Here is a 27,363-nt window from a genome sequence, read left to right as displayed (position 1 = left end):
GTAACCAAATCTGAACACAGAGCATCTTTGTGTGAAGGTCATCTTGTGATGCCCTCTTGATGAGTCCCTCATATTTTTTGATATAAGCGCAAAGGGTGTTTTGCCTGTCGTCAGCTTTGTGATCGCCAGCCTTTCTACACTGGTGAGGGACTCCCCACGAGGGTTGGATGGGAAATTCATGAAAAGGGGTTTTTACTGCTGTAAATATAGCTCATTTGACGTTCTGGTCTGTAGCAGGTACAATACAGTCTGTCTCCACGCTGCAGCTGGTTAAGTAGGCAAACTCATTCCAGAGCACGCAAGCCGAGGCGAAACTGTTCTTCCCTGACACCAATCTAAGAAAATGTTCTAAAGCATCACAATTCTAAAAATACCCGCTGGTGAGTGTCAGACCCACTACACATCTGAGAAGAGGGGAAATAGAGAAAGCTGAGAACATAAGCCGACATCACATAAAAAGGAACTGAAATGGAAATATAAAAACCCAAAGATCTATAAAAGAAAGGGTGTATGTAGTGCTGTAAATGAGTTATTTGTCTGACCCCAGATGTCGGTTTCCATAGTAACCATTGCTTGATTCTTTGGCACAAATATTACATGACTGCTAATATATTAAATGAGTACTTTTCTCTTTTAATTATAGATTGGCTAAAATAATATCCTCGCTCTTTGGAAGCAGGTTTTTGGCATTGGGGGCCTTTGCTTTCCTAAATCAAAGCTGCATTAGTGCATTTTAATTTGCCTTTCTACTTCACCTTTCCCCACCCCATTTTTTTTCTTTTTTCTATTAAGATTCTTTTCAAGGAACATTCATACATCACTGTTTGTCATAGTGAAAACCAGAAACAGACCAAGTCTTCATTAGTGAACGATTAGTGAATAAGTCATTGTATGAGGTAGACTTCTCTCAAAAACAAAACAAAACAAAACAAAACAATACAAAACAAAAAAACCCCAGGGCTCCTCGGAGACATAAGCAATTCCAGGGATCAGAGAAAACATAAAATTAACCTGGACGATCTCGTGGTGCTAGAAAGTAAGGAAGTGCTTGAGAAATGATGGGGGCCATGTCAAAGGACACAATAACCGCCTCGAAGGAGCCCCCCGCAGCCAAATCTGGGAGGCTGTATCAGGCCTCAATCTAATAGCAAATGTTAGCAAATTATGAACAAAAAAATTTTTTTATTGAAGTTAATTATTTATTTTTATGAATGGCTATAGTCCTTTTAATGGACTACTGGGAATTGCCTAATAATTTACAACTGAGATTCTATTACCTCATACTCCTTGTGGCCATATTTTCTACAACAAAATGTGTGCCTCCATTGGGGTGGTTTAACAAAATATTTGAAATTAGAATGGTTTAAAAATTTAAGATATATGGTTGATACACACACACGCCCAGCAGTGCATGCTTCTGTTCTGCCTAAATTGGCAGTTCCACATTTGCTCACTAGGTGGCACTTGGCCAATGTAAGGCTAATGTAAGAGGAAACTGATGAACACCAGGATAAAAGGCCAAAGAGGAACTTGCTCACTTGGATTGGCAGTCCCCTGGGGCTCATTGAAAGGGTTCATTTGACTGAGCCTGTAGTGTACTCCTATCCTGGACTTGAGGTGTTTGGGATTTAAATCATTCTCAGATTTGGGCTTCTTTCAGTACAGACGCAGCAGGCCAGAGAGTGTAGTGGCCCAGGTACAAGTTGTCACAGCTCTGGGCCCCTGACAGGCAGAATTAGGGGAGGTGCTCCAGGTCCCTCACTGAATCCCAGGCCTAGTACGGTACTCAGGGTGAAGTGAGGGTGTTGAATGGACGGGTACACATCTTTGTTCTTCGAATACGGTTTAGAGGAACCCACTGTGCTCTAGAAATATCTGTCAGTGCCATGCATTTGAGCACCCCGGGCAGGAGATGAGCAGTGACTGCCTCTGTGGTGCCTGTCATACCCTGAATGTACATTTGTGTCCCCTGCAGGTGCTGTTAGATCTTACAAACAAAAGGGGTGTGTCATGCTGTGCTCTAAGAAAGCTTTTCTCTGAGAAGACCTTAGACACTCCTGTTAGAATTTACAAGGAGTATGGCATTCGGTATGCTTTTGTATGTGCTGCTGGCTAAGCATAAGCATAGAGTTTCGACTCTAGCTTCCAGAACCTGAACAGGGTACGGAACCTTTTGCAATGAATGTTTAACAGTCAGACCGTCTACACTCTACTCAGGTTCCTAGAGTACTCCCAGGATCAGAACAACCCGTAGGCGTGCCCTCCAGTAGCTGAGGCAACTACAAGAGAAAGATCCAGAACCCTTGGTTCTGGGTTCAAATCCCGATTCTGCTATTAGTCCTGGATCTTCAATAATTGTACAATCTTTTAAATCTCAGTTTCTTCATCGGCCAAGTGAGGGTGTTAATACTAACTTTCTTCATTTATCCAATCAACCAACATAATTTTTGAGTTCCTCCAGGACCTTACAGTCTGGTGTGCTTGGCCAATGTGTCTCCCAGTATTGGCTCTTTTGAATAACAATGTATTTAAACTGGAGATGGATGGTGGTGATGGAAACACAGCGTGTGGATGTACCACCACCAGACTGTGTACTTAAAACGGTGAAGGTGAAAATGTTCGTGTTATGTGTATTTTACCACAATTAAATAAAGTAGAAAAATATATATATATATATGTCCAAAGAACACAGCATGATCCTGGCACAGTAGGCACTCAGGTCGGGAGTGGTAGTGACAAGGAAGACCAAACGGAGGGTTTTCTCCTAGATACAAGTACCCTGGCACAATTAGACCAGTCCGTGGGGAGAAGCGGCCTTTTCTGGCCCGTACGGAGCACACCACCAGGCCCGCAGCGGGAGGAACACTGCCGAGCCTCTGCGGGACGCATCCTGACTCCTTGTCTCCAGCTCAGGGTGGGCTAATGCCTTCCCGTGTCTCAGACGTCGTCCCGGAGTACATGAACTGAACGGCCTCAGGCAGAATGCCTCAGTGCAGTTTCTGGAATTCGGTTCCACTTTTCATAACGAAGACAGGGTTTAGGTAATGACTAGCGGACAAAGAATAAAGTTCAGTCCGCTTGGGGACTAACGGACCAAACCTTTGAGGTCGGTACCTTGATGACCGAGAATTCAGGCTCAGGGATTATTCTGAGTAGAGGACGAAGAGCACTAGCACAGTTTTTCTTTTTCACTTTCCTTCTGTTTTTCATTTTGGGGGGGTATAGAGGGAAAAGGGTGAAGAATGAAGGAAGACTCGCCTTTTTTTTTTTTTTAAATCAGGAGTTATGGATAACTCCCGAGTACCTGTGCAAATGAATACGATTAACTTCACTACTCCAGAAAAAAATTTTAATCCCAAAGTCATTTATTTTGGCTTTAGAATAGACTAGCATTTGTGTCGGATTTTCTTGCCTAATTACTTTTTGCTTAAGCTTATTCTAAAATTGTTTTAAATTCCTTTAGTGTGACAGCCCAGGGAAGCGGTGGGGGGGCGGGGAACAGGCCACAGATAGGATCTGAACTAGAATGGCAGCTTTCCTATAGAAAAGCCCCTTCATATGCTGCCAGTGGGAGAGCAAACTTGGAATCAGCTTTCTGGAGAACAGTTTGGCAAAATGATTTTTAAAGGCTTAAAAATATGCTTACTCTTTGATCCAGTAATTCCACTTCTAGGAATTTGTCCCAAGGAAGTAATCAAACAAGCCTGCAGAAATGTAGGGACACGGCACTCACCACCACATTTGTATCGGCAAAAACAAACAACAAACAAAAAGAAGAAGGAGAAGACGAAGAGAAGAAGAGGAAGAGGAGGAGAAGAAGAAGGAGAAGAAGAAGAAAGAAGAACCAATGGAAAGCATTGAATAATATGGAATTGGTCAAATAAAGTATGGTCCTGTCTGTCTCCAATGTGTGTAGTCGTGTTGTCAGATTGATTATAGACTTTAAAAATGTTTACCACATCTTTCTAAATGAAAAAGAGAATAAAATTAGTGGACACGGTTTGAAACCGTGCCTAGATGCAGAGATGGGTGGGTAAGAAGAGCGACGGACAGACGAATGAGTGAGGGGACGGATGCCTGTCTAGAGAGACACGTCCTGCGGTGTTAACTTTGGCGTTGTTGAGGGGCGAGTGGTGAGATTATGGCTGATTTTGTATTTTTTGTGTGTTTTTTCAGATTTTCTGTTTGAACGTGTATTGCTTTATAATTAGAAAACCAACAGCCCTATATTTTAAAAGGATATATGTTTAATGTATCAATGAAAAAGTAAAATGTTGCTATATAATACCCACAAGGTGGGTAATGTGAAGGCACATGATGTAGATTGAATGTATTTTCTTAAGGGTCACATTGCATACAAGTGAATTACGAGCAGTCATACTGAATACGTAAAATCACACGTACCGTGTATTAAATTATGTTTCCCAAGAAAAAGGGCCACATTCAGCAAAAATCTGTGAAGGCACAATTAGAGTATAATGTGCGTGTCCTATGTTCTGACACCAGGACTAGGCGGTAGACTCTTAGAACCGGGAATACCGCAGTTTGGCTTTCTGGTATTTTCCTGTGAATTATATGTAAGACACATACATTATCCAGATAACACTAGAACAGTCATTCTTAATTGTCTGAAAGTAAGTCTCGCTTACATTTTCTACTATTTTCCCTTTCTTACCTCATTATCATCACACAGAACTCCAAAGAGTGAAAGCGTAAGGTAAATGATAGGCAAGCACAGACCCCCCAAGGACCCCAGACTAGCCCTTGGCTTACATTTTAAAGAACTCTGCTTTATATAACCAGCTGCAGGGGAATTTGTTCGTCACTGTTTGCGACCTCAGCTCTGTACACAGGATGGGCTCCTCTTTTATTTACGGTCCCTAATTCCCAAAGACACCATGTGGCTTCGCCGAAGGAGAAACCTGGCAGGTCTGGCTCCCTGTCGTCCCGGGTCAGATGGAAAAGCCTTTTGTGATTAATTCGACCACACTGTGTCCTTTGGTATTTGCAACTTCAGTGGGAGTTTTTATTATCCACATTTTGAATCCTGACTTAGATAAGCTGCATATAATGGAAAAAGCAGGGAAATCTAGCCCTTTGGAGGCCAAATCGAATCCGCGTTGTACCACTAGCTGTGACCTTGAGCAAGTTCCCTTAACACGTCAGGTCCTCAGTTAGGAGAGTGGCGCCTTCCCAGCTCACCTCCCAAAGCTGTTATTTGACAGCCAGGAAGTTTTGTCCCTGTGAGGGATGGTTACTGGTCTTTATAAACAAGCTGCCTTCTCACTTTGTTTCTGACAGTTTCCTTATGCCGCCCCGCCTCCCCAAGAACCTGTGAAGACTCTGAGAAGCCTGATCAACATCCGCAAGGACACACTGAGACTTGTAAAGTAAGTTCCCCTGGGGCTGGGGCTCAGGCCAAGTTCTAGGTATAGGGCAGCTCCCTGCCCCCAAAGACTTGCAAAGCATTTTCTGCCAGACCCAGAGTCTCATTCCACTGGCCTCAAGGATGTGAACTGCCCTGGCAGTGATCAAGCACCTTTGTCCGTGTAGATTAGGTCTTCCTGGGTCTAGATTGTTTAGAACTTTATGTGATAGTCTGTGTTTGTGAAAGACTGCCCCCTTTCCCGGAAGCAGTCTTTACTATCCTTGTTTTATGATTTAAAAAACGTATTGGAGCACCTGGGTGGCTCAGTCAGTTAAGGGTCAGACTTTTGATCTCAACTCACGTCGTGATCTCATCATGATCTCGTGGTTCGTGAGTTCGAGCTCCTGACAGCAAGGAGCCTGCTTGGAATTCTCTCTGCCCCTCTCTCTTCCCCTACCCCCTCGTGCTCTGTCTCTCTTAATTTTTTTTTAATGCTTATTTATTTTTGAGAGAGAGGAAGAGATAGAGCATGAGCAGGGGAGGGGCAGAGAGAGGGGAAGACACAGAATCCGAAGCAGGCTCCAGGCTCTGAGCTGTCAGCACAGAGCCCGACGCGGGGCTTGAACCCACGAACCATGAAATCATGACCTGAGCCGGAGTCGGACGCTTAACCAACTGAGAGCCACTCAGGTGCCCCTCTCTCTCTCAAAATGAATAAATAAACGTAACAAAAAATTATTGAAGGCAAAAGTGAACTTTGCAGCTACCTCAGCAAGGTTGTGGAAAAATGGGATATTTGAAGTTGGAATATAAAATCCTTATTTTATTGCTTAGATTTTCTTTTTAATTTATTCTCCATCTCATGTGTCCTTCCTCTGAGGCCTCCTCGTGCCCCGTCCGGTTGGCTCATCGTCATCATCAGTATCAAGGATCATCAGCATTTGCCTCCTCTGTGCGGTCCCTAAGATAGTGTAATTTTTACACTGATGCTGACCTCCAGATGGCGTGCTAATCTGATGCCCACTGGTCTCCTGGGACGACAGCTTTGGCCAGGGCAAATCACAGCTCTCAAATTTTTCTGAACGGACAAGAGGACTCAAGAGACCATCTTATGCCTGTATAGCTCAGTCCTGTTAGCAGTAGGAAGTTTATTTCAGATCATTGTTTTTTAATTTTTATTTATTTTTGAGAGAGAGAGAGAGAGAGACATCGTGAGAGTGGGGGTGGGGGCAGAGAGAGAGACACACACAGAATTGGAAGCAAGCTCCAGGCTCTGAGCTGTCAGCACAGAGCCTGACGTGGGGCTTGAACTCACAAACCCCTGAGATCATGACCTGAGCCGAAGTCAGACGATTAACTGACTGAGTCCCCCAGGTGCCCTCTGATCAATGTTTTTAAGATATAACTCGGGGTGTCTGGGGGACTCAGTCAGTTAAGCGTCCGACTTCGGCTCAGGTCATGATCTCACAGTTCATGGGTTCGATGCACCCATGTCAGGCTCTGTGCTGACAGCCAGCTCAGAGCCTGGAGGCTGCTTCCGATTCTGTGTCTCCCTCTCTCTGTGCCCCTCCCCCACTTGCTCTCTGTCTCTGTCTCTCAAAAAATAAAATAAAGACTTAAAAAAAAGATATAACTTATATACTGTACAATATGCCCATTTAAAGTGTGCAGTTGAGTGGCTTTTAGTATATTCAGAGTTGTGCGGTCATCACCACCTTCTAATTTTAGCACATTTTCATCACCCTCAAAAGAGACCCTGAACTCACCAGTGGTGACTGCACACTTCCTCTGAAGCACCTCTTCCAGGCCTAAGCAACCACTAATTTACTTTCTGTGTTTCTCTCCTGATTTGTATACAGTATTCCATTTGTCCCTGCTTCCCCAGCGATTTCCCCAGCCGCAGAGTCAACGCTGGGGAAGAGGCCGCCAAGGCAGTGCTCTTTGCGGGGGCCAGTTCACACCGCAGCAGAATGGATGGAGGCCCACTAGGCCTCCGTCACTGTCTCCACTTTCTCTCACCACATAAGTCCTTTCCCATCCGTAGAGAGCGACACCACTCTTTACCTTCCATGGCTGTTGTCAGAATTCAGCAAGATAACAGGAGGAAAAACACCTGCTGTTCAATAAACGTTAAGGTGAAGGGTGTTTGGGGTCTGTTTTTCAGAGATCATGGGAATCGGTAGGGTAAATTCAGATTCACAGATTTCCAGGTAAAGATGGAGGATTGGACAGCTCCTTTTGCTTCCTGTCAAAACCCGCTAATGAGAGTATTTTTCAGAAGCATAAATCCACGGGCGCCTGGGTGGCTCAGTCAGTTAAGCTTCCGACTCTTGGTTTCGGCTCAAGTCATGATCTCACGGTTTGTGGGATCGAGCCCCTCATGGGCTCTGTGCTGACAGTGCAGAGACTGCTTGAGATTCCCTCTCTGTCCTTCTCTCTCCGCCCCTCCCCGCTCATGCTCTCTCTCTCCCTCTCAGAATAAATAAACATTTTTTTTAAAAGCATAAACCCCGGGGTGCCCAGGTGGCTCAGTCAGTTAAGTGTCTGACTTCGGCTTAGGTCATGATCTCATGGTTCGTGGGTTTGAGTCCCACACCGGGCTCTGTGCTGACAGCTCGGAGCCTGTATCCTGCTTCAGTTTCTGTGTCTCCTTCTCTCTCTTTGCCCCTTTCCTGCTTGTGCTCTCTTTCTTTCTCAAAAATAAATAAACATTAAAAATTTTTTTTCAATAAAAAGCATAAATTCATAAGAGCTGGGGGAGGGGGGCATATAGGAAATGAGGAAATAAAAAACCAAACCTCTCGATTTAAAGGCTGGGACAGATGGTAAGGGTTAACTCAGCAGGCTGGGGAACTAAGGATCCCACGTGAGGAGAACGAAAAGCTGAGAATCACCCAGTTAAACTGTGACTCCCCCCCAAAGGCTCAGGAAATGCCAGGACCAGGACCTCTGGACATTGAGGTGCAAGGCTAAGATGAAGAGCATTGGTGGAAAGCCTGCACTGGAGGCGGTCAGATCCTTCTTTATGCCACATAGCCTGGTGGAAGGCTGGCAGATGATTCCCAATGAAAAAGATAAAACAGAGACTGGACTTGGGGGCCGAGGTACAGTGAAGTTTGGACTCAGTATAAAAAAATGGGGGCTAAGGGGGTTAGGTACATTGGTTACTGAACCCTCCAGCCAGCCCTCCACCCAACACTCTCTGCCCCCAGAATGCTAGCTGCCAGGCCCTCATCCAAAGAGAAGAGCACTGTCTCCAAGGAGCAGGACCCTCCCAGATAGGAAGACCCAAGAGACTGGCCTTGGAGTTTCCTCCAAGACCCAGATCAGTCCCTGGGGAAGCCCAGGGTCCCCAAACCCCACCGTGCATTCAGATTCCAATGGGGGTTTTAATTTCTTAAATAGGAGCAGACAACCAAAGATGTGCTGACAGCTCAGAGCCAGGAGCCTGCTTCAGATTCTGTGTCTCCCTCTCTCTGCCCCTCCCCATTCATGCTCGGTTTCTCTCTGTCTCAATAATAAATAAACATCAAAAAATTTTTTAAAAAAAGTATTTATGACCTAGAACTCTATTCAACCAAACTTTCTTTGTTTTTAATTTTTATTTATTTATTTTGAGAGCGAGAGAGAGAGAGCACACAAGTGGGCTCCACACCATCAGTACAGAGCCCGAAGCGCGGCTCAAACTTACCAATGGTGAGATCATGATCTGAGCCGAGATCAAGAGTAGGACGCTTAACCGACCGCGCCACCCAGGCACCCCTCAACCAAACTTCCAGTCGGGGTGGCTGTAGAATAAAATCTCAAAACGTTGATCCCTCCAACACATCCCTTTTCAGGAGACTAGTGGAGGAGGTGCCCAGCCACAGTGAAAGCATGCCCCGAGGAAGAAGAAGCCAGGAGATGCAGGAAAGAGGTGGAGGGGACTTCCCAGGGTAATGGGGGGGGGGTCCGGGTGGCCGCGTGCAGGCACAGAGGTCCTGGGGTCCACATAGGACCCCCTGTAGAAGAAATGCATGGAACACCCAACGCTTCTGGACATGGAGAGATTTCAATGGACAGCCAGCTGAGGGCTAGCGTTTGAATTCGTGATAAAGTACTGAGAAAACTGAGCAACTGAAAAAGAAATGCGCACAAACACCAAGAAAAATGTAAAAATACTTAAAGATTACTCTGTGTCTAAGCTGGGAACCATGTCCATATAATCACAATAATACAGACACAGATGTACTGAACTAGCAGAATCAAGATAGAGCATATGAGGGGCGCCTGGGTGGCTTAGTCGGTTAAGCGTCCGACTTTCGCTTAGGTCATGGTCTCGCGGTTCGTGGGTTTGAGCCCCACGTTGGGCTCTGTGCTGACTGCCAGCTCAGAGCCTGAAGCCTGTTTCAGAGTCTGTGACTCCCTCTCTCTCTGACCCTCCCCTGCTCATGCTGTCTCTCTCTCTCTCCTAGAAATAAATAAAACATTAAAAAAAATTTTTTAAAAAAAGAAAATAAACTTAAGAAAAAAAAGATAGAGCATATGAGGGGTTTGGGGGGGAGGGGATGCTACACATGGGGCAGCACAAGGAAAGAAAAATTCTGGTTCCCATAGTGCGAAATCAGTGGATAGCACCTGGAACTGAGAAGTCCAGATACAACAAGTGGGGCGTCAGGGTGGCTTAGTTGGTTAAGCGTCCAACTTCGGCTCAGGTAGGCTCTGTGCTGCCAGCTCTAAGCCTGGAGTCGGCTTAGGACTCTGTGTGTGTGTCTCTCTCTGCCCCTCCCCCGTTTGTGCTCTGTCTCTCACTTTCAAAAATAATAACATTAAAAAAATAATAAAAGAATCCAAGCATGTTGTCTAGAAAACAGGTAAATGCCAAAATGATCAGCTAAAAGAGGTAAAGATGTCTCTGAATTAAAAAAAAATTTTTTTAATGTTTTATTTCTGAGAGAGAGAGAGACAGTGTGAGCAGGGGAGGGGCAGAGAGAGAGGGAGACACAGAATCCGAAGGAGGCTCCAGGCTCTGAGCTGTCAGCACAGAGCCGGATGCCGGGCTTGAACCCAAGAACTGTGAGATGATGACCTGAGCCAGAGTCGGATGCTTAACCGACTAAGCCCCCCAGGCGCCCCATAAAGATTGTTTCTGAAGAAGGGGCAGGAGGAGGGGTGGGGCCTGCTGTTATACTAACAGGCCCTGTGGAAACTAAACTGTGTAATTAGTAACTTCGATTACAGTAAAACTAAAAAAAAACAAAAAGTCTGGCAAATCACAAATGTCCACTGTAGCCCTGCCAAACCTCAGAAGCCCCCTAAATGCCCAACAGTGGTGCTCATGAGGCGCTCAGCCATCGCTCGAAATGAAGATGTGGGCCTATGTTTCTGACCATGGAGAGAAGTTCACGATGTATGAAGTGTAAAAATTAAAGAAAAAAAAAGACAAATTTAAAACTATTGATCTGTAGGCCCCCAAATGCCGAGTCTTTGTGGTTTTCCAGGTGTGCGGAGGAAGTGAAGACCCCGGGAGAAGAGGTGGGGAGGGCTAAAGTGCACTACAATGTGGAGTTCACCTTTGACACTGATGCGCGCGTGGCCATCACCATCTACTATCAGGCCACGGAAGAGTTCCAGAATGGGATTGCCAGGTAAGAACAAGAGACCAGGTGAGCCACGTCCTTCTCGGACAGGCCGGGGTCTGTGCCCTCCGCGCGTACCTGTGGAAGAGAACCTTCTACCAACCAGCTGAGATCTGTTTCCTGAACTCGGATTTTCTTCTTCAGAGCCCCACCTCTTTACCTTTTCCCTTCAAATTGTCCCATCTTGTGCAGAGGCGGAACCTTTTATTCCTTTTTTTTTTTTAATGTTTATTTATTTTCAAGAGAGAGGGACAGCGGAAGCAGGGGAGGGGCAGATAGAGAGGGAGACACAGAATCTGAAGCAGGCTCCAGGCTCTGAGCTGTTAGCACAGAGTCCCATGTGGGGCTCGAACTCACAGACTGTGAGATCATGACCCGAGCTGAAGTCAGACACCCAACCGACTGAGCCACCCAGGCGCCCCTTATTTCATCAAGATGCCACTAAAAATCTATTAAGCTACCTCTCTGTGGACGTGTGGGTTGAATACATAAGCTTAATGGGATTCCCAGGCAAGAGCAAAGGAAACGTTATAAGGGAAATCTTTTCTTTCCTTCTCTCTTCTTTTTCTTTCTTTTTTTTTTTTAAGTTTTTATTTATTTCTGAGATAAAGAGAGGCAGCATGAGCGGGTGAGGGTCAGAGAGAGAGGGAGATACAGAATCCGAAGGAGGTTCCAGGCTCTGAGCTAGCTGATCAGCACAGAGCTCGATGCGGGGCCGAACCCACGAACCGTGAGATCATGACCTGAGCCAAAGTCGGACGCTTAACCAACTGAGCCACCCAGGCGCCCCTTTCCCTCTCTTTTCTATACCTAGAACCTGTTGGTACTGAGACCAGATGTGGGAGGGAGGAAACGGTCAGATCCGTCTGGGCTAGATACTGACTTTTGCTTTGTCTCCCCCTTTGATGGACAGCTACATCCCCAGGGACAACAGCCTCCAGTCAGAGACGGTGCACTACAAGCGAGGCGTCTGCCAGCAGTTCTGCCTGCCCTCCCACACCGTGGACCCCTCAGAGTGGACAGAGGAGGAGGTGAGCTGCCTCGGGGAGTAACAGGCACCTGGGAGAAAGCACAGAGGGTGGGCAGGACCCTCACGTAGACCCAGACGGGCCTCGGGCCTAGTCGGGACTCCGGCCAGCAGCGCCCTGACTGCCCAGATGCTGGGGGGCCATGCTCTCCGTCAGCCCTGGCACCTCTCCGTGCCCTTAAAATACGTCTCACGTCGATAGTTCTTCTGTTCCAAGGTAGCGCATTCACCTCGGGTATTTTGAGAAAGCCGTGTTCAAAGAGAACTTGCCAGTGAGAGAGGGCTTTACAGCCATGAGCCTTTAGAAAGCAACGGTGGCCTTCAGTTAAACAGATTAGGTGGCCTTCGGTTAAATAGACTTAGGTAGCTGCCAGGTTGAGCAGAGAGGAAGTTAATGCTTCTTGAGGAGGCCTCCCTTTCTGATGCGTTACTGTGCCATTTGAATATGTCAAGTCCTTTTCTTTCCCTCCAGCTTGGCTTCGATCTGGACCGAGAGGTGTACCCTTTAGTGGTCCACGCGGTGGTGGATGAAGGAGACGGTAATGGGCGCTTTCTGTCTTCTTTTGCTGTACTTGCAGCCCTTTCGTGGTGCACAGACCGGGCAGCCGCTGTGGCCTCGGGAACAACACGCCCCCTCCATGGAGATCAGGCAGACAGCTTCTCTGTCCCCTTGTCCCCGAGAACAGCCCTGGGTTAGGGGCCGGGCCCCTTCTCCTGACGGCCCAGAGCGTCTGGTCCGCCGGGTATCGGGGAATCGGGGAAGGTAGATGGGCGCCGAGGTGTGGTGTTTGGCTTTCTCCTTCATCCACGTGCCTCTATTTTTTTTCAGAGTATTTTGGCCATTGCCATGTACTGCTGGGCACTTTCGAGAAGGTGAGTAACTTCCCGGCGCCTCACTTCGTTCTATTGAACTGTCTTTTGCGCGGGGACACGCGTAGCCTGTTTGCCGGGCCGGGCCCGTGGGGGGGGGCGTGGCGGGGCGGAAGGGGCACCACACTGGGCGCCACCCTGGGCCTCCTTCCAGCCCCACCACCTGCAGCTCTCAAGGCCTCAGTTTCCTCTTCCTGAAACGGAGGGGTCAGACTAGATGCTTGTGGGGCCCCGCGACGTGAGGCGTGTGTCCTCGCACACGTGTGTCACTGAGAGACGTGCCCGGGGCTCTCCTGCCCCCGCTTCCGTGTTCTAACTGTCCTCGTTCATTCCAGCACACCGATGGCTCGTTCTGTGTCAAGCCCCTCAAACAGAAACAAGTGGTAGGTATTTGAGGGCCCGGGAGTGGCAGCCCCCAGCCTTCTGTCTTTTCATCTCTCGCTTTCTTTTTCTCTTTTGCTAAGCACCCGTTTTTCTCTTCCACTCCCCCCACCCTTTTATTAATCCAAGAGAAGTTAAAAAAAAACAACAAACAAAAAAACGAGCGCTTTTGTGTGTTAGAAACTCCTTGGGTGGCCTGGAAAGAATACTGACTTTTGGTGTCTTTCTTGTTCCGGAATTGTTGGTGTGGAGGCAGCCATTATCTGAGCAAAGGACTTGAGAAAGGAAAGAACAAGATTTGTCTCTTGACATTAGGTTTAGGGAGAACTCTTTTCACTGAAAATGCCAGGGTGAGAAACATTCCGAGCTAAAGGATAAAGTGTCGGGGTCCAATTCAGAGCCGGTTAGGGCCCTTGGCTTAATTTATCCCACCAACTGTTTTTCTAAAATTCCAAGTTTCCTGGCCATCTGCCGTCTTCCAGAATGACCAGCAAGTTAGGCATAATGTCTGCTCCAAGTCCTAACCCCTGCTGTGCGCCGGTGCTTTTTCCCCCACTCTTGCAGGGGTGGGAGGAAGGAGAGTCCTGGAGAGTGGTGCCAGTCCCATTGGTCGGCCCCCCTGTAGATGGGTGACAGATGTCTGAAAGTCTGGGTTATTCATTCTTTGGGGTTAAGTGCTCTCCCCTCTTAATGAGGTCAATTGTAGTCAATAACACCTTAGTATGAATCTGTTGATAATATCCTTTCCATTATAATCTGTAGGTTGAAACAGGTGTTAAGAGGCAGAGCAGGAAACAGATCCCTGAGCCCAGGGTGCTCCCTAGGAAGGCCAGGCTTCGGTGAGTTGTCTCACGGGGAAGCCTCATTCCCCAGAACACCCATCTTGGCGTTGGCAACCGACTGTCAAACTGGAGAGTGAGCTACAAAAGCAGCGACAGGCTAGGTCCGAGGGGAGGGGGTCACTGGGACAGAGGTGAAGCAGAGGGAGGAGTGGGCTCTTGTAAAGAAACAAGAAAAGGGCCTGCTTTGGCTCTGACATGGCCCAGGCTAGTGGGAGTGGGCATTGAACTTGGGGTTTCAAGGAACGGGGCCAAAAAGGGTCCGTGGCCCTGCGGGTGACAGGGTGGCTCGTGCAGGTGGGGGGGCTCAGTCAGCCTTCCCTTCAAGGTCTTGTGGTCTCTCTTTGCTTCTGATGTTTTTCTTTCTCCTCTTTCCCTTGCCCATTTCCTCTTTTTCTTTCTTCGTTTCTCCCTTCCTTCCTTCCTTCCTTCCTTCCTTCCTTCCTTCCTTCCTTCCTTCCTTCCTTTCTCTTTCTTTCTTTCTTTCTTTCTTTCTTTCTTTCTTTCTTTCTTTCTTTCTTTCTTTCTCCCATTCCTTTGTTTTTATAGTGTCTACACTTAACTTTGATTACATAGCCGATGCTTGTGTTTTGATGCATATCCTTCTATTGACTAGTCTCTCCCTTCTTTTAAAAAAATTTTTTAGGGGCGCCTGGGTGGCTTAGTCGGTTAAGCGTCCGACTTTCGCTTAGGTCATGATCTCACGGTTCGTGGGTTTGAGCCCCACGTCGGGCTCTGTGCTGACTGCCAGCTCAGAGCCTGGAGCCTGTTTCAGAGTCTCTGATTCCCTCTTTCTCTGACCCTCCCCTGCTCACGCTGTCTCTCTCTCTCTCTCTCTGTCTCTCCTAGAAATAAATAAAAAACATTAAAAAAATTTTTTTTAATTTTTTAATGTTATATTTATTTCTAAGAGAGAGACAGTGTGAGCAGAGGAGGGTCAGAGAGAGAGGGAGACACAGAATCTGAAACAGGCTCCAGGCTCTGAGCTGTCAGCACAGAGCCCGACGCGGGGCTCGAACCCACGAACCGTGAGATCTGACCTGAGCTGAAGTCGGACACTTAACCGACTGAGCCACCCAGGCGCCCCTAGTCTATCCCTTCTTAACTGTCTCGAACAGTGAGCTGCAGGTCACAGATAAGTGTCGTATTTGTGAACTTTTATGTTCCCTGTTGGGCATAATGGTGGGTGAATCAAACAGTGGATTTTCTTTCCCTGTCAGAGAGAAAACAAAAGTAAATAAAAGCACCGTTTACTTGTGTAGGCCTTTGCTTTTTTTCCATTGTGCATCAGGAGTCCTTGGTTACCAGAAAAGGTTGAGGGGCAAGTTCCCACTTATCTCTGTCGAGTCAGCCTGCCCTTGAACTTCTCTGTTTGCTTTTCAGGTAGATGGGGTCAGCTACCTCCTTCAGGAGATCTATGGAATTGAAAACAAATACAACACCCAAGATCCTAAGGCAAGTCTCATCCAGAATTCCGAATGTGCTTCTCCCTGGGGGTGGAGTGAGAAATGCTCTGATAAGAGCTAGGATCTTGGAGTGTAGCCTGGCCAACTCTGGACTCTGTCCCTCATTTCAGATGCTTGTGCTTACATCACTTCTGAAATGAAGAACACAGGCAGGTTGGGATCAGTTGTTCTGCCCACTTCTGGTCACCCAGTTACCTGGCTGGGGTCGTACAGTGCCCCTGGTGTGGTCTGTTAGGGCCCCGCCAGATCTGTCAGAGAAGACAGATCTGAGCCCCATAGGATGAACTTGAGATAAATAGTTCCAGAAGAAGTGAAACTGAGCAGTGTGTGGGCGTACTACCTGAACGGTAAAGTCAAGTCAAAGTGGGGCGCCAGGGTGGCTCAGTCCGTTTAGCATCTGGCTCTTGATTTTGGCTCCGGCCATGATCTCCCGGTTCGTGGGATCGGGCCCCGCATCAGGCTCTGTGCCAACAGTATGGGGCCTGCTTGGGATTCTCTGTCTCTCTGCCTTACTTTCTCCTAAAAATCAATAGACGTTTTTTGTTGGTTTTTTTATTTTCCGTCCAAAGTAAATGTGAGGTTTTGTTCTTACCACCTGTCTCAGCTCTGCAGGCAAGCTGCTTGCAAAGAAAATGTAGGACATGAAGGTCTTTGTGTCACTGGCTAAATTTCTGTCTCCTGGGACAGGTGGCTGAAGATGAAGTTAGCGATAACAGTGCTGAGTGTGTGGTGTGTCTCTCAGATGTCCGGGACACCTTGATTCTGCCCTGTCGCCACCTCTGCCTGTGTAACACGTGTGCTGACACCCTGCGCTACCAGGCCAACAACTGCCCCATCTGCCGACTGCGTAAGCCCCAGAGCCGCAGGCCAAGCCCCAACCGCAGGGTCTGCGAACAGACCGACGCTGGGGTGGGGGGGGGGGGGTGGCTATGGCTTCTGCCCGGGCTCTTGTGTACCCCTGACTCCTGCATCAGGATGGCCTGATGGCCTGTGTCCTTCTTCCAGCCTTCCGGGCACTGCTTCAGATCCGGGCCATGAGGAAAAAATTGGGCCCCTTGTCCCCAACCAGCTTTAACCCCATCATCTCGTCTCAGACATCTGACTCGGAAGAGCATTCAGTAAGTTGGGCTGGACCCTGTGACCATCTGTGAGGCAGGCGTTCTGGGCTTCCTTGCTGGCCTTTTTTACCCTTCACCCTTCTTTACCTGACTTTGCGACGAGTAATTAAACCTTGGCACGCTGCAGTATTTAGTAAGCTGGCTGACATCACATTGTGTTTAAAACCTACTCGTATTACCACGGAAAATTGGATACTGATCATTAAATCCCCCTTTTCTTCTCTGGGAACTTGCCGTCAGGTTAATATTCACCACGCCCAGCCCAGAGCTGTCTGCGCTCTGCCTCCCGGTGGGGTCCAGCTCTGGAACTCTCCCCCGCCCCCCAGGCAGGAACAAGGGGATGATTGTTTTGGATTTAAATACAATTTACTGTCTTTATCCGAGTCCTCCTCAAAGAAGGTAACTGTATTTCTTTATCCCACGTCTTGCCTTTAGCAACTGGGAGCGAGCGGATGAAATCTTCTTTGAAATCTTTCACGTGGGTTTCACAGTGGAAGTGAGGGTATTAGAATGCAGCTTCGAGGCCGTGTGGTCAGAGGATACACCGTCCTCAGATTCACACACCAATAGAAGAGAGCCATTATTCAGTACCTGGTAGTAGGGTGATTAGTCAGCTATTTAGGGAGGAAAAATCAGCTGAGCGCTTTACTCCTTACCAGATTAACAGATAGAATTCCAGATGGAGTAACTAGTTAACTCTGTTAAACCAAACCACACATTAAAGATGGAGAATAGGGGCGCCTGGGTGGCTTAGTCGGTTAAGCGTCCGACTTTCGCTTAGGTCATGATCTCGCGGTTCGTGGGTTCGAGCCCCGCGTCGGGCTCTGTGCTGACTGCCAGCTCGGAGCCTGGAGCCTGTTTCAGTCTGTGACTCCCTCTCTCTCTGACCCTCCCCTGCTCACGCTGTCTCTCTCTCTCCTAGAAATAAATAAAACATTAAAAAAAAATTTATAAAGAAAAAAAAAAAAGATGGAGAATAAATTATAGGTGATTCTGGGGCGCCTGGGTGGCTTAGTCGGTTAAGCGTCCGACTTTCGCTTAGGTCATGATCTCGCGGCTCGCGGGNAGCCCCGCGTCGGGCTCTGTGCTGACTGCCAGCTCAGAGCCTGGAGCCTGTTTCAGTCTGTGACTCCCTCTCTCTCTGACCCTCCCCTGCTCACGCTGTCTCTCTCTCTCCTAGAAATAAAAAAAAAAAAAAAAAAAAAAAAATTATAGGTGATTCTTTCATTGACTCGGCATGGGAGAGGAGTCTCTAAGCTTAAAAGCAAAGGAGCACTACAAAAAAAAAAAGGGTAGATTTTACTAGATAAAAAATTTATTTTTTTTTTTATTTTAATGCTTATTTTTGAGAGAAAGAGAGAGAAAGACAGAATAATTTTACCAAAAGATAATTTTTTTAAATTCTCAGAAGAGGGAGTACCTGGGTGGCTCAGTCGCTTAAGCGTCTGACGTCGGCTCAGGTCATGATCTCACAGTTCATGAGTTCAAGCCCTGCGTCGGGCTCTGCGCTGACAGCTCAGAGCCTGGAGCCTGCTTCGGATTCTGTCTCCCTCGCCCTCTGCCCCTCCCCTACTTGCACTCTGTCTGTCTCTCTCTCTCAAAAAAAAAAATGAATAAACATTAAAAAACAATAATAATTTTAAAAATAAATAAAATGAGGCACCAGGGCGCCTGGGTGGCTCAGTTTGTTGAGCATCCAGCTTAGGCTCACGTCATAATCTCAAAGGTTTGTGAGTTCAAGCCCCACATTGGGCTTGCTGCTGTTAGCACAGAGCCTACTTCAGATTCTCTGTCCCCCTCTTTCTCTGCCCCTCCACCGCTCTCTCTCTCATTCCCCCCCCAAAAATTTTTAAAAATGAGATAACCATTTTTCTCCTTTCAGATTCAAAAGCTTTTTTTTTTTTTAAGTTTTACATATTTATTTTGAGAGAGAGAGAGCATGAGCAGGAAAGGGGCAGAGAGAGGGAGAGAGAGAATCCCAAGCAGGACTTCACGCTGTTGCCGCACGGGGCTCGAACCCACAAACCATGAGATCATGACCTGAGCTGAAACCAAGAGTCAGCCACTTAACTGACTAAGCCCCCCAGGCACCCCCCAGATTCTAAAGCTTCTGAAAGATACTCCATGCTGTCAGAGAAGCAGTTAAAATAGGTTTTCTGTACTGCTTATAGGAGTGTGACTCGAAGGCTCATGGAAGAAACAACAGACTAGCTGTATATACATAAGCGCCTTAAAAAACTCTATATCTGGTAATCTAAGATCTAAGAATTAAAAAAAAAAATTTTTTTTTCATGTTTATTTTTGAGACAGAGAGAGCCAGAGCACGAACAGGAGGGTCAGAGAGAGAGGGAGACAAAGAATCTGAAACAGATTCCAGGCTCTGAACTGTCAGCACAGAGCCCGAAGCAGGGCTGGAACCCACGAACAACAGGATCGTGACCTGAGTAAGATCTAAGAATTTAATACCAAGAAAACAATGTGGAAAAGAAAAAATTTGTGGGAGCACCTCTCTCCTTGCTAGATGGGATGTTGCCTGATTCACGAATTGCTTAATAAGACCAGTTAAATCTTCAAAAACAGTAAAAGATTTGTACACAAGGCACTCCTCACAGTGTTGCTCACAGTAGGAAATGGTGGACACAGCTAAATCCCTAGCAGAGTAGAACAGGTAGGAAACACGGAAAGTGTGAAGCAGGGACATGTATGAAGGAAAAATCCTCACATCTGCTGAAATAAGCAGGATATAAAATTGTTATTTACAGATAGGGGTGCCTGGGTGGCTCCGTTAGTTAAGCATCCGACTCTTGATTTCAGCTCTGGTCATGATCTCGCAGTAATGAACCTGTATTCCCCGTAACACACATGTATTCCCATTATAATCAGAGAAGTAAACGTTGCTGAGAAGAAGTTCATCTATAAGCGGAATCTAGGAATATGTGGTTCCCTGACATTTTATCTTTCTTTGGGCTCCGTTACAGAAGCTTTTCTTGCCAGACCAGATGTAAAAGAAAACATTTTTTTCAGTGTGGAGTGAGAAACACGATCGTGCCGTAAAACAAAGCGTACTTAATTAATTTTTCAACCTGTCTCTGATTCCTCTAGTCCTCAGAGAACATTCCGCCCGGTTATGAAGTGGTGTCTCTTCTGGAAGCCCTCAATGGGCCCCTCACGCCGTCCCCAGCGGCCCCTGCCCTCCACGTGCTTGGAGACGGCCACCTCTCGGGCATGCTCCCCTCGTACGGCAGTGATGGCCATCTGCCCCCTGTCAGGACACTGTCCCCGCTCGACCGCCTGTCTGACTGTGGCAGCCAAGGAGTCAAGCTGAAAAAGAATCTCTCCAAGTGAGTTTACCGTGTTGCCACCGGGGGCCCTGATGATGGGCTGTCACTCCTCTCTCACTTCCTCAGTAGTGGCTCACGCCCTGGGTCTCCAAGGCAGTGTAGACCTTCTGGGCTGTTCCCAGAGCTTTTTTGTTCCACGCAAGACCTGGGGTGAACACCCAGGCAGGTTACCCCGTCCCATAGGGGAGGAAGGTACTTAGGGGACCTGTGAGCACTTAAAAGAATCCAGACAGGCGAAGCTCCTGTGTTCTGGGGGGAGCGGGACACCCCTAGGGTCACTGATGCCTGAGGGGAGCAGCCTCGTGATCTGCGCCTGTAGCTCGTAAGCATTTAAATCCAAGTAGGCACAAGTCAGGATAAATAAGCTTTCATTGTGTGGCAGAGTTAAGGAGCCTATTTTATAGATGAAAACATTGAGACCCTAAAAACGTCAGTGATTTTTTTCCCAGGTTCAGACACACGTTATGGAAGGAGCTAAAGGTAAAGCCCAGGTTTTCTGACCCCCTGAAGAGCACTCAGTCTCCCCCCAGGGCCCTTTCCCACCTCCGTCCTCCTTCTTAAGACCTGGGCTTCCTCCCCGGCCCCTCTCCGCCCTCTTCTTCCCGCGGAGTCTGGCTCTTCGCGTGGACTCTGGCGCCAGATGCCTTTCCCCCGGACTGTGGCAGGTCTGTGTCCCAGAACTCTTCTGTGCTGCATGAAGAGGAAGATGAGCGTTCTTGCAGCGAGTCAGAGACTCCGCTCTCTCAGAGACCGTCAGCTCAGCATCTTGAAGAGGTAATTTCATTTCCCTCCGTTTCTCGGACGTTGGACCACAGGTTCTTCCGTCCCACGTGCCTCTCCGGCTCCGTCTGCCTTCATTTGCTCCTCGGGCACCTGGGAACAGCCTTTGAGACAGCAGCAAAGATTTCGTTACATCCCTCTTTTCAACAATACATTGCGCCCCTGTTCTTTACCAGGCACTGTTCCGTATGCTGAGAACAGTAGCCGTAAGGAAACTACAGAAGTCCTTGCCCTGGTGGCGCTGATAGTCTTGACATTGGGCTGGGATGGACGCAAAGACAGGAGAGAAGGGGTGTGTTGGGCGGTGCAGTGGATCGGCTCACCAGACAAAGGAGTTCAAGGCCAGAGGCGGGGTTGCTGTCTCTATAAAGTAGTCTGTGAACTGAGTCGTAAGGAGGTGAGAGAGTGAGCGACGCAGATGTCCGAGGAAGCGGGTTGCGGGTGTGGGACCAGGCGGTGGGAGGGCCCGGCGGAGGCGCACCGGGCAGCCAGTGGAAGAGGACGGGGTTTGCCACTTGTGCCCCCCGCTGGCTTCATGACCCCACCCTCTGTACCACGGTGAGCCAGATCGAGTGGAACAGGAGAACCTGACAAAGTGGTTCCTGACCACGGGAGCTCAGGGTCTAGTTGGGGACGGGATGCGCACACAAGTCTCAGCGCTGTGGCCAGCACTGTTTGTGCCGGCGCAGCATGTGGTCGCTGAAGGAGTGAATGCGCCAATCTTTTTTAATGTCTTATTTATTTTGGGGAGGGAGGGGCAGCGAGGGGGGGACAGGATCCAGAGCAGGCGCGCGCTGTCAGCAGCGAACCCGACGTAGGGCTCAGACTGAATCTCGAGATCATGACCTTGGCCAAAGTCACTCAACCGACTGAGCCCCCAGGGTGCCCCAATGATGAATGAATTTTAACTACGGAGAAGCGGCCCAAAACAGGGACAGTAAAGTGCTGTGGCAGAGACGGGAGCAATTATAACCCAAGGGAGCACGGTGGAGGAGTAGCATTTGAGCCCACTCTCGGCGTGCTTTAGATTCCTAGTGAAAGGCGACAGAAGCATTGAGGTGGCGGAGGCAGTGCGTGCGGAGGCACCTGGCGGAGGCTGGGGCTCTGAGCAGGCCCGGGGCGCCGAGAGCTTTGCCGTAGGAAGGCCCGCCTGACGCAGATGCAGAGTGGCAGCCTGGAGACTAGCAGGGCCCTCAGGATGACTCTGCCGGCCCAGGCCCAGGCCCAGGCGGGAAGGAATCCTTGAACTACAATGAAAGCAGAACTCCTTGGGGTGCCCGGCTGGCTCGGCCAATAGAGCGCGCGACTCCTGATCTCAGCGTCGTGAGCTTAAGCCCCACATTGGGCATGAAGCCTGCATAGAACGAAACAAAACCGAACAGAACTCCTGGAGAAAAGGTTCTGGGGGTAGAATCCCCACCTGCTGGGACGGGGTGAGGGTACCGGCCCCGGTGACTGCCGGCTGGGGTGTCAGGAGTGGGTGGGGAGGCTAAGGCAGTGTTGGTGGGCAGTCGACTGAGCTGGAACTAACCTGATACCCATTTGGAGGTGCCCGGCCGGCAGTGAGGCCTCCGCTGCTTTTGTGTTCTCCTTCAGAAGGAAAGTAGTTTAGAGTCCTGGGGAAACCTGGGGTGTTCCCGTGTCACAGCTGCTGGGTGACCTGTGTCACCTGAGCTGCAGTCTTTGTGTGGCCCCAGCAGATGCTGTGCCTCAGGTAGGATGTGTTGACTGAAGTTTGCATCTCCCCTGGGAGACGGCCAGCCCGGGCCAGGGCGGCGGCGAAGTGAGGGCAAGGAAGCCACCCCTCCTCCGTGTGCAGCCCACTGACGAAGGGGCCCTTAGCAAACCCCCCCCCCGGTGACCGCCGCACCCCCTGTAGTCGGTCCCCCGCCCTTACACCCTTCTCTTTGCACTTCACCGTCTCCCTCCAGGAATGTGGCGTAACTCCAGAAAGTGAGAATCTCACCATGTCGTCGTCGGGAGCCATCGACCAGTCGTCTTGCACAGGGACGCCTCTCTCCTCCACCATCTCCTCCCCAGAAGGTACGTGAGGGAGCGGGACTGCACGCGCATCCCCCCACCCCCGCGCCCGGCGCTCCCGACGGTTCCTTCAGGGTGGACTTGGGCCAGCGAGTCGATACCTAAGCTGCCTGACGAACCAGGCCCAAGTCAGAGGCAAGGGGGCCCTGCTGACAGCTGGGGGTGGGGGGGGCTCCTCTCTCTCCAGACCCTGCCATCAGCTGACGGTTCCTGTAACATGAACTCAGAGGCAGGCAAACTCTGGCTCCCTGGGTGGGGCTCTGAGCTCCAAAATATTAAGGAGCAGCACCTTGGAAAACCTTGAGCCTAAACCTTGTTAGGGAAGGGTGTGGTGTGGCCACGGTGGTCCCCACTGCGCAGGCGCAGGGCGGTGGGCCCGCTCACCGAAGCCTGCCTCCCCCGCTCCCCCCGTCTCCCTCCCTTCTTCCGGCCCCCACAGGCCCTGCCAGCAGCAGTCTGGCCCAGTCCGTCATGTCCATGGTGTCCTCCCAGAGCCGCCGCTCCCGGATCAGCACCGACACGGTCTCCTCCATGTCTGGCTCGTACATCGCCCCCGGCACTGAAGAAGAGGGAGAGGCGCTCCCGTCGCCCCGGGCCGCCAGCAGGGCCCCCTCAGAAGAAGGAGAGGTGAGGGAGGAGCCCGGGACGGCCCTTGCTCCTGTGCGCTCTGCACACGCGTCCAGGGAGCCCACCCCTGGGTCTGCGCGTGCCCGCCGGGCTCTGAAGGGGGGCCCGGCAGACGACGTGGGGCGTGGAATCGAACACTCTCCGTCTGCTGCCCTGCGACCCGGGGGCTGTCTGTGCCTTGATTTCTGTTGCTCTGTGGCAGGTGACGCCAGCAGCCTCCCCGGACAGCAACTTTGTCGGCCTCGCCGCCGAGGAGCAGGACGCGGAGGTAATAAACGCCGACAGTAGGGCTGTTTGTGGGGAGGGGGGGGCAGTAGGATGGGGACTGTTCTGGGAGAGGCTTCCTGAGGGGCATGCTTGGCTCAGTTAGGGGCGGGGTATGGCGTGGAGGGAAGAGCGGCCATGCGCTTGCTCCCTGGGCTGTTCCACCGCCCTGTGTGCCGGTCCCGTGTGGCAGGCGCCTACTGGGTCCTGGAGGGAACTCTTCCGGGTCAGACCCTCCACCTGAGTGTGTGTCTCCTTTGTTCACTCAGTGTGTACACAGAATGACTGGCTCGGGCACCTCCTGGCAGAGGATGACATAAAGACCAGTGACCTGGTGTTGACCTCCCCCGACCCTGACTGTATAGACTCAGGCAGGGGCGCCTGGGCTCAGTCAATTAAGCGTCCGACTTCAGCACAGGTCATGATCTCGTGGTCCATGAGTTTGGGCCCCGTGTCAGACTCTGTGCTGACAGCTCAGAACCCCGAGCCTGCTTCAGAAACTATGTCTCCCTCTCTCTTTGCCCCTCCCCTGCTCTCTGTCTCAAAAATGAATACACATTTTTTAAAAAAAAGCTTGTAACTCTTGATCTCAGGGTGGTAAGTTCGGAGCCCCACGCTGCGTGTAGAGATTACTAAATCTCCTGTTATCCAGAAGCCCCACGGTAGGTGGTGCAGACAGGATTACAGTTCAGTACGAGAATGCCCTGACGGAGGCGTTCAGGAAGTGCGTGACATGCCCAGGTCACAGGGAGGGCGCTAGAACTCTCTCTTGAGCCACATGCTCTCATGGGAGTATCCAGATAGGGTTTGGGATCCTAAAGGAATTTCTGAAAGTTTCAAGATCTTACTCTTGCCCTTTTCATTTAACAACTTTTATCTCCACCTTCAAGAGAGAGTATGAGCTAAACTGTTCCCAAGGCTATTCCTGACGCTCCCCGGGCACATCTGTAACGGGCCTCCGACGCGGTCCCCGTGGGCACACCATGCCTCACCAAGCAAAAGCTGTCTCTGCTCAGCCTCCTGGGCCTCTCAGACACGACGGGAAATGTATGCCATTGACGTAGGCCCTGCAGTGAGATACCATTAGGCCAATTACTTCTGTCTTCAGCTGATCGATAGATTCATTTTACTGCTTTTATAGACTCATAGTGCCTTCCTTCTGTCCTAGGGAAATGATGTTATAGATGAAGAGGATGGATCCCCCACGCAAGAAGATGGTAAAAGACCTGGCCTTTTGCTCCCTCTTATTAAATTTCCCTCTTGGGTATTCTTGAAAGGGGACAGAAAGGGACACGGGGATGACACCATGGCACCAATGTGCCTGTTGGGGAAAGGTTGTCTTCTCGATGGAATATCAAGGCGAGCGGGGTGTCTGAGGGCCTTGGTGGGCTTCCTGGCTCTTTCAGGGCCAGAGCATCAAGGACGAAGCTGCTGCAGAAGGTGCACAGGGAGCTCTAAATTCACGCAGACTAGGTTCTGAAGCTTCTTGGGCGCCCTCCATCACCTTCCCTCCCTCCCGCTTCCGCTTTTCAGCTGAGTGCCCCCACCCCCACCCCCGAGCCGCCCCGATGATTAGCAACAGCAGCAAAACAGTTTCCTCCACATGGGAGAAAGGTCCGTTAGGCAGTCGGTTTGGTTTTGCTTTGGTGAAGAAAGTGGCTGACGTTTCACTAGCAGAGGGACCTCCAGAGCCAGCGGGCGCAGAGCAGGTGTGAGAAAGCGACAGACACCAGCAGCTGCCTGTAGATGAGCGTTTGTAGGCCATCGTCAGGACTGTCTTCCCTGTAACTCACGCCCCCATTATATCTTCAGATGGGGGAATTTTGTTTCTAGCAAGGCCAGGAGAGAAGGAATGATCTACAGAGCAGGGAAATGAGACGAGGAGTTGGGGCGGGGGGTGGGGGGGACTGGGAGAATCCCCCTGGGAATGGACTACTGCGCGCTCCAGGGGCCAGCGTCTCTTCCCTCCCGCAGAGGGACACTTCCAAGGCAGACCCGGGCCACAGCCCGGACGCAGATGTCATCCCACCTGCTTCTGCTTCAGCGCTGGCCATTGCTTGGGGAGTTGAGGGGTGTGCGTGCTGGCTTGACTGCTCTCGCCTGACCAGGGAGCCCTGGAGGAGGCTGCCACGCTTGCAGGCCCACCCGAGACAGGGTCGGGCGCTTCGTTCGCTCAGTGGACGCCTTCAGTGCTCAAGGCACCCGAGTTACCCTTCGTGATTGCTTCCTGCCCGTAGACTGTTCGCTTCTGGAAACTGCGGGGTGGCAGGTGGTCTCCGCCTGATGTTCCACGACCCCACGTGGTAGATTTACATTTTTTCCTCTCCCTTTCACCAGGAGGAAAGCGGAGGCTCAGGAGAAGCTAGCAAAAATAACTTCTGCAGCTTTCCCCTTCCCCTCACACGTCTGTAGGTTTCTGGTCAGCCCCTTAAAGCAGCCTCAAAATAACAAATTAAGTTTCATAGGGAAAGAAAACACGATTTTGTGAACGTGGCGATTCTGATTTAATATGCAAAATTATGGAAACTGAGACCTTTAGTTTTTGTTGTATGTATTTATCATTTTACAGAGCCTTGTGGTCATAAACACACCGGACACATACACACACACACACACACACACACACACACAGACCAGGAGCAGGGGGAGTCTCTCCCTCGTTTCCCCCTCCCCCCACCTGCAGTCCACACCGGGTGGGGTTCTCCATTGAGCCGGCGCCCCGCAGGGCTGGGAAGCGGCCAGTTAGGGAGACAGGGCAGGACAGGCCACACACAGATACAGGCTCACACAATTCAATTCCGTTATTGTCCACTCTTTCCCCCACTTAATTATTGTCTTTTTTTTAACATATGATTTGAGTTTTTTTTTGTCTCCATCCTTAAGACTTCTTTTTTTTTTAAGGACAGCAAAGCAGAGAAAAAAAATACTGCCAGCCCCTCTCTAACTGCGTTAACTCCCTTACAGGCCAGAGGACACGCGCATTTCTAGGTATGGAGTGTGACAATAACAATGACTTTGGCATCGCAAGCGTGAAAGCACTGGACAATAAGCTGTGCCCTGAGGTCTGCTTACCTGGTGAGTGGCAGTCTGCTGAGCATGAACTTGGTGGGAGACGCTCCCCTGCCCGCACCCCTACGCTCACCCTGGGCCGCCCGTCCCCTGCCCCGCCCTTCCTGCCAAAAGGCATGGGCCGTACTAGGCTGCTGGAAGCCAGATGCTGAAAGGAAGTGAGGAGGCCTTGGGAGAGTCCTTGAACTTTGTGCAGAGAGCACACCCTACTCTGAGCAAGGATATTAGGACAGGATGGACAGGAGTAAAACACCCCCTCTTTCCGAATTGGCCTGACCGAGCAGCCGTCCACCCCCTTTCTGCAGGCCCCTTGGCGGGGAGCCTGGTCTTGTTTTCATCAACGGAAGTGTGAGGCAGACCCCGCCTCCCTAAGAAGATCTTGGAAAGATAGCCTGAGCCTTTGGAAAGGGGATCCATAGCTCCTCCAAAGGAGGAACAGGGAGGAATTTGAAAGCCGACATTTTTTAAACCAGGAACTGGTTCTGTGAACCAGTGAGCTTTGGGTTACCAGTTGCATTGTACTTACCAGACATGGATCCCAAAGGAGAGGTCAGG

At 49.9% G+C, this 27,363-nt stretch overlaps 1 protein-coding gene across 3 annotated transcripts in view; it reads left to right on the top strand.

Moving 5' to 3' along the window:
• Positions 1 to 27,363, top strand: part of RNF157 (ring finger protein 157) — an 80,312-nt gene that overhangs the window by 45,598 nt on the left and 7,351 nt on the right. For 2 of the 3 annotated variants that reach the window (XM_039226258.1, XM_039226259.1), the window contains exons 3-18: positions 5,302 to 5,390; positions 10,849 to 10,995; positions 11,900 to 12,017; positions 12,486 to 12,552; positions 12,843 to 12,886; positions 13,219 to 13,266; positions 15,487 to 15,558; positions 16,257 to 16,416; positions 16,575 to 16,687; positions 19,790 to 20,028; positions 20,694 to 20,802; positions 22,740 to 22,851; positions 23,288 to 23,475; positions 23,678 to 23,743; positions 24,908 to 24,956; positions 26,704 to 26,814. In XM_039226258.1, coding sequence (XP_039082189.1) covers positions 5,302 to 5,390; positions 10,849 to 10,995; positions 11,900 to 12,017; positions 12,486 to 12,552; positions 12,843 to 12,886; positions 13,219 to 13,266; positions 15,487 to 15,558; positions 16,257 to 16,416; positions 16,575 to 16,687; positions 19,790 to 20,028; positions 20,694 to 20,802; positions 22,740 to 22,851; positions 23,288 to 23,475; positions 23,678 to 23,743; positions 24,908 to 24,956; positions 26,704 to 26,814 — 1,732 coding nt within the window. Of the gene's footprint in view, positions 1 to 5,301; positions 5,391 to 10,848; positions 10,996 to 11,899; positions 12,018 to 12,485; positions 12,553 to 12,842; positions 12,887 to 13,218; positions 13,267 to 15,486; positions 15,559 to 16,256; positions 16,417 to 16,574; positions 16,688 to 19,789; positions 20,029 to 20,693; positions 20,803 to 22,739; positions 22,852 to 23,287; positions 23,476 to 23,677; positions 23,744 to 24,629; positions 24,787 to 24,907; positions 24,957 to 26,703; positions 26,815 to 27,363 lie in introns of those variants that run through there. The other variant, XR_005527412.1, reaches the window with a different exon arrangement.

The sequence above is a fragment of the Hyaena hyaena genome, unplaced genomic scaffold, assembly GCF_003009895.1.
Source record: "Hyaena hyaena isolate Hyena2069 unplaced genomic scaffold, ASM300989v1 scaffold_21, whole genome shotgun sequence".
Taxonomy (NCBI): Eukaryota; Metazoa; Chordata; class Mammalia; order Carnivora; family Hyaenidae; genus Hyaena; species Hyaena hyaena.
Note: the sequence above shows the minus strand (reverse complement) of the source record. Positions and strands in the feature narration are given on the sequence as shown.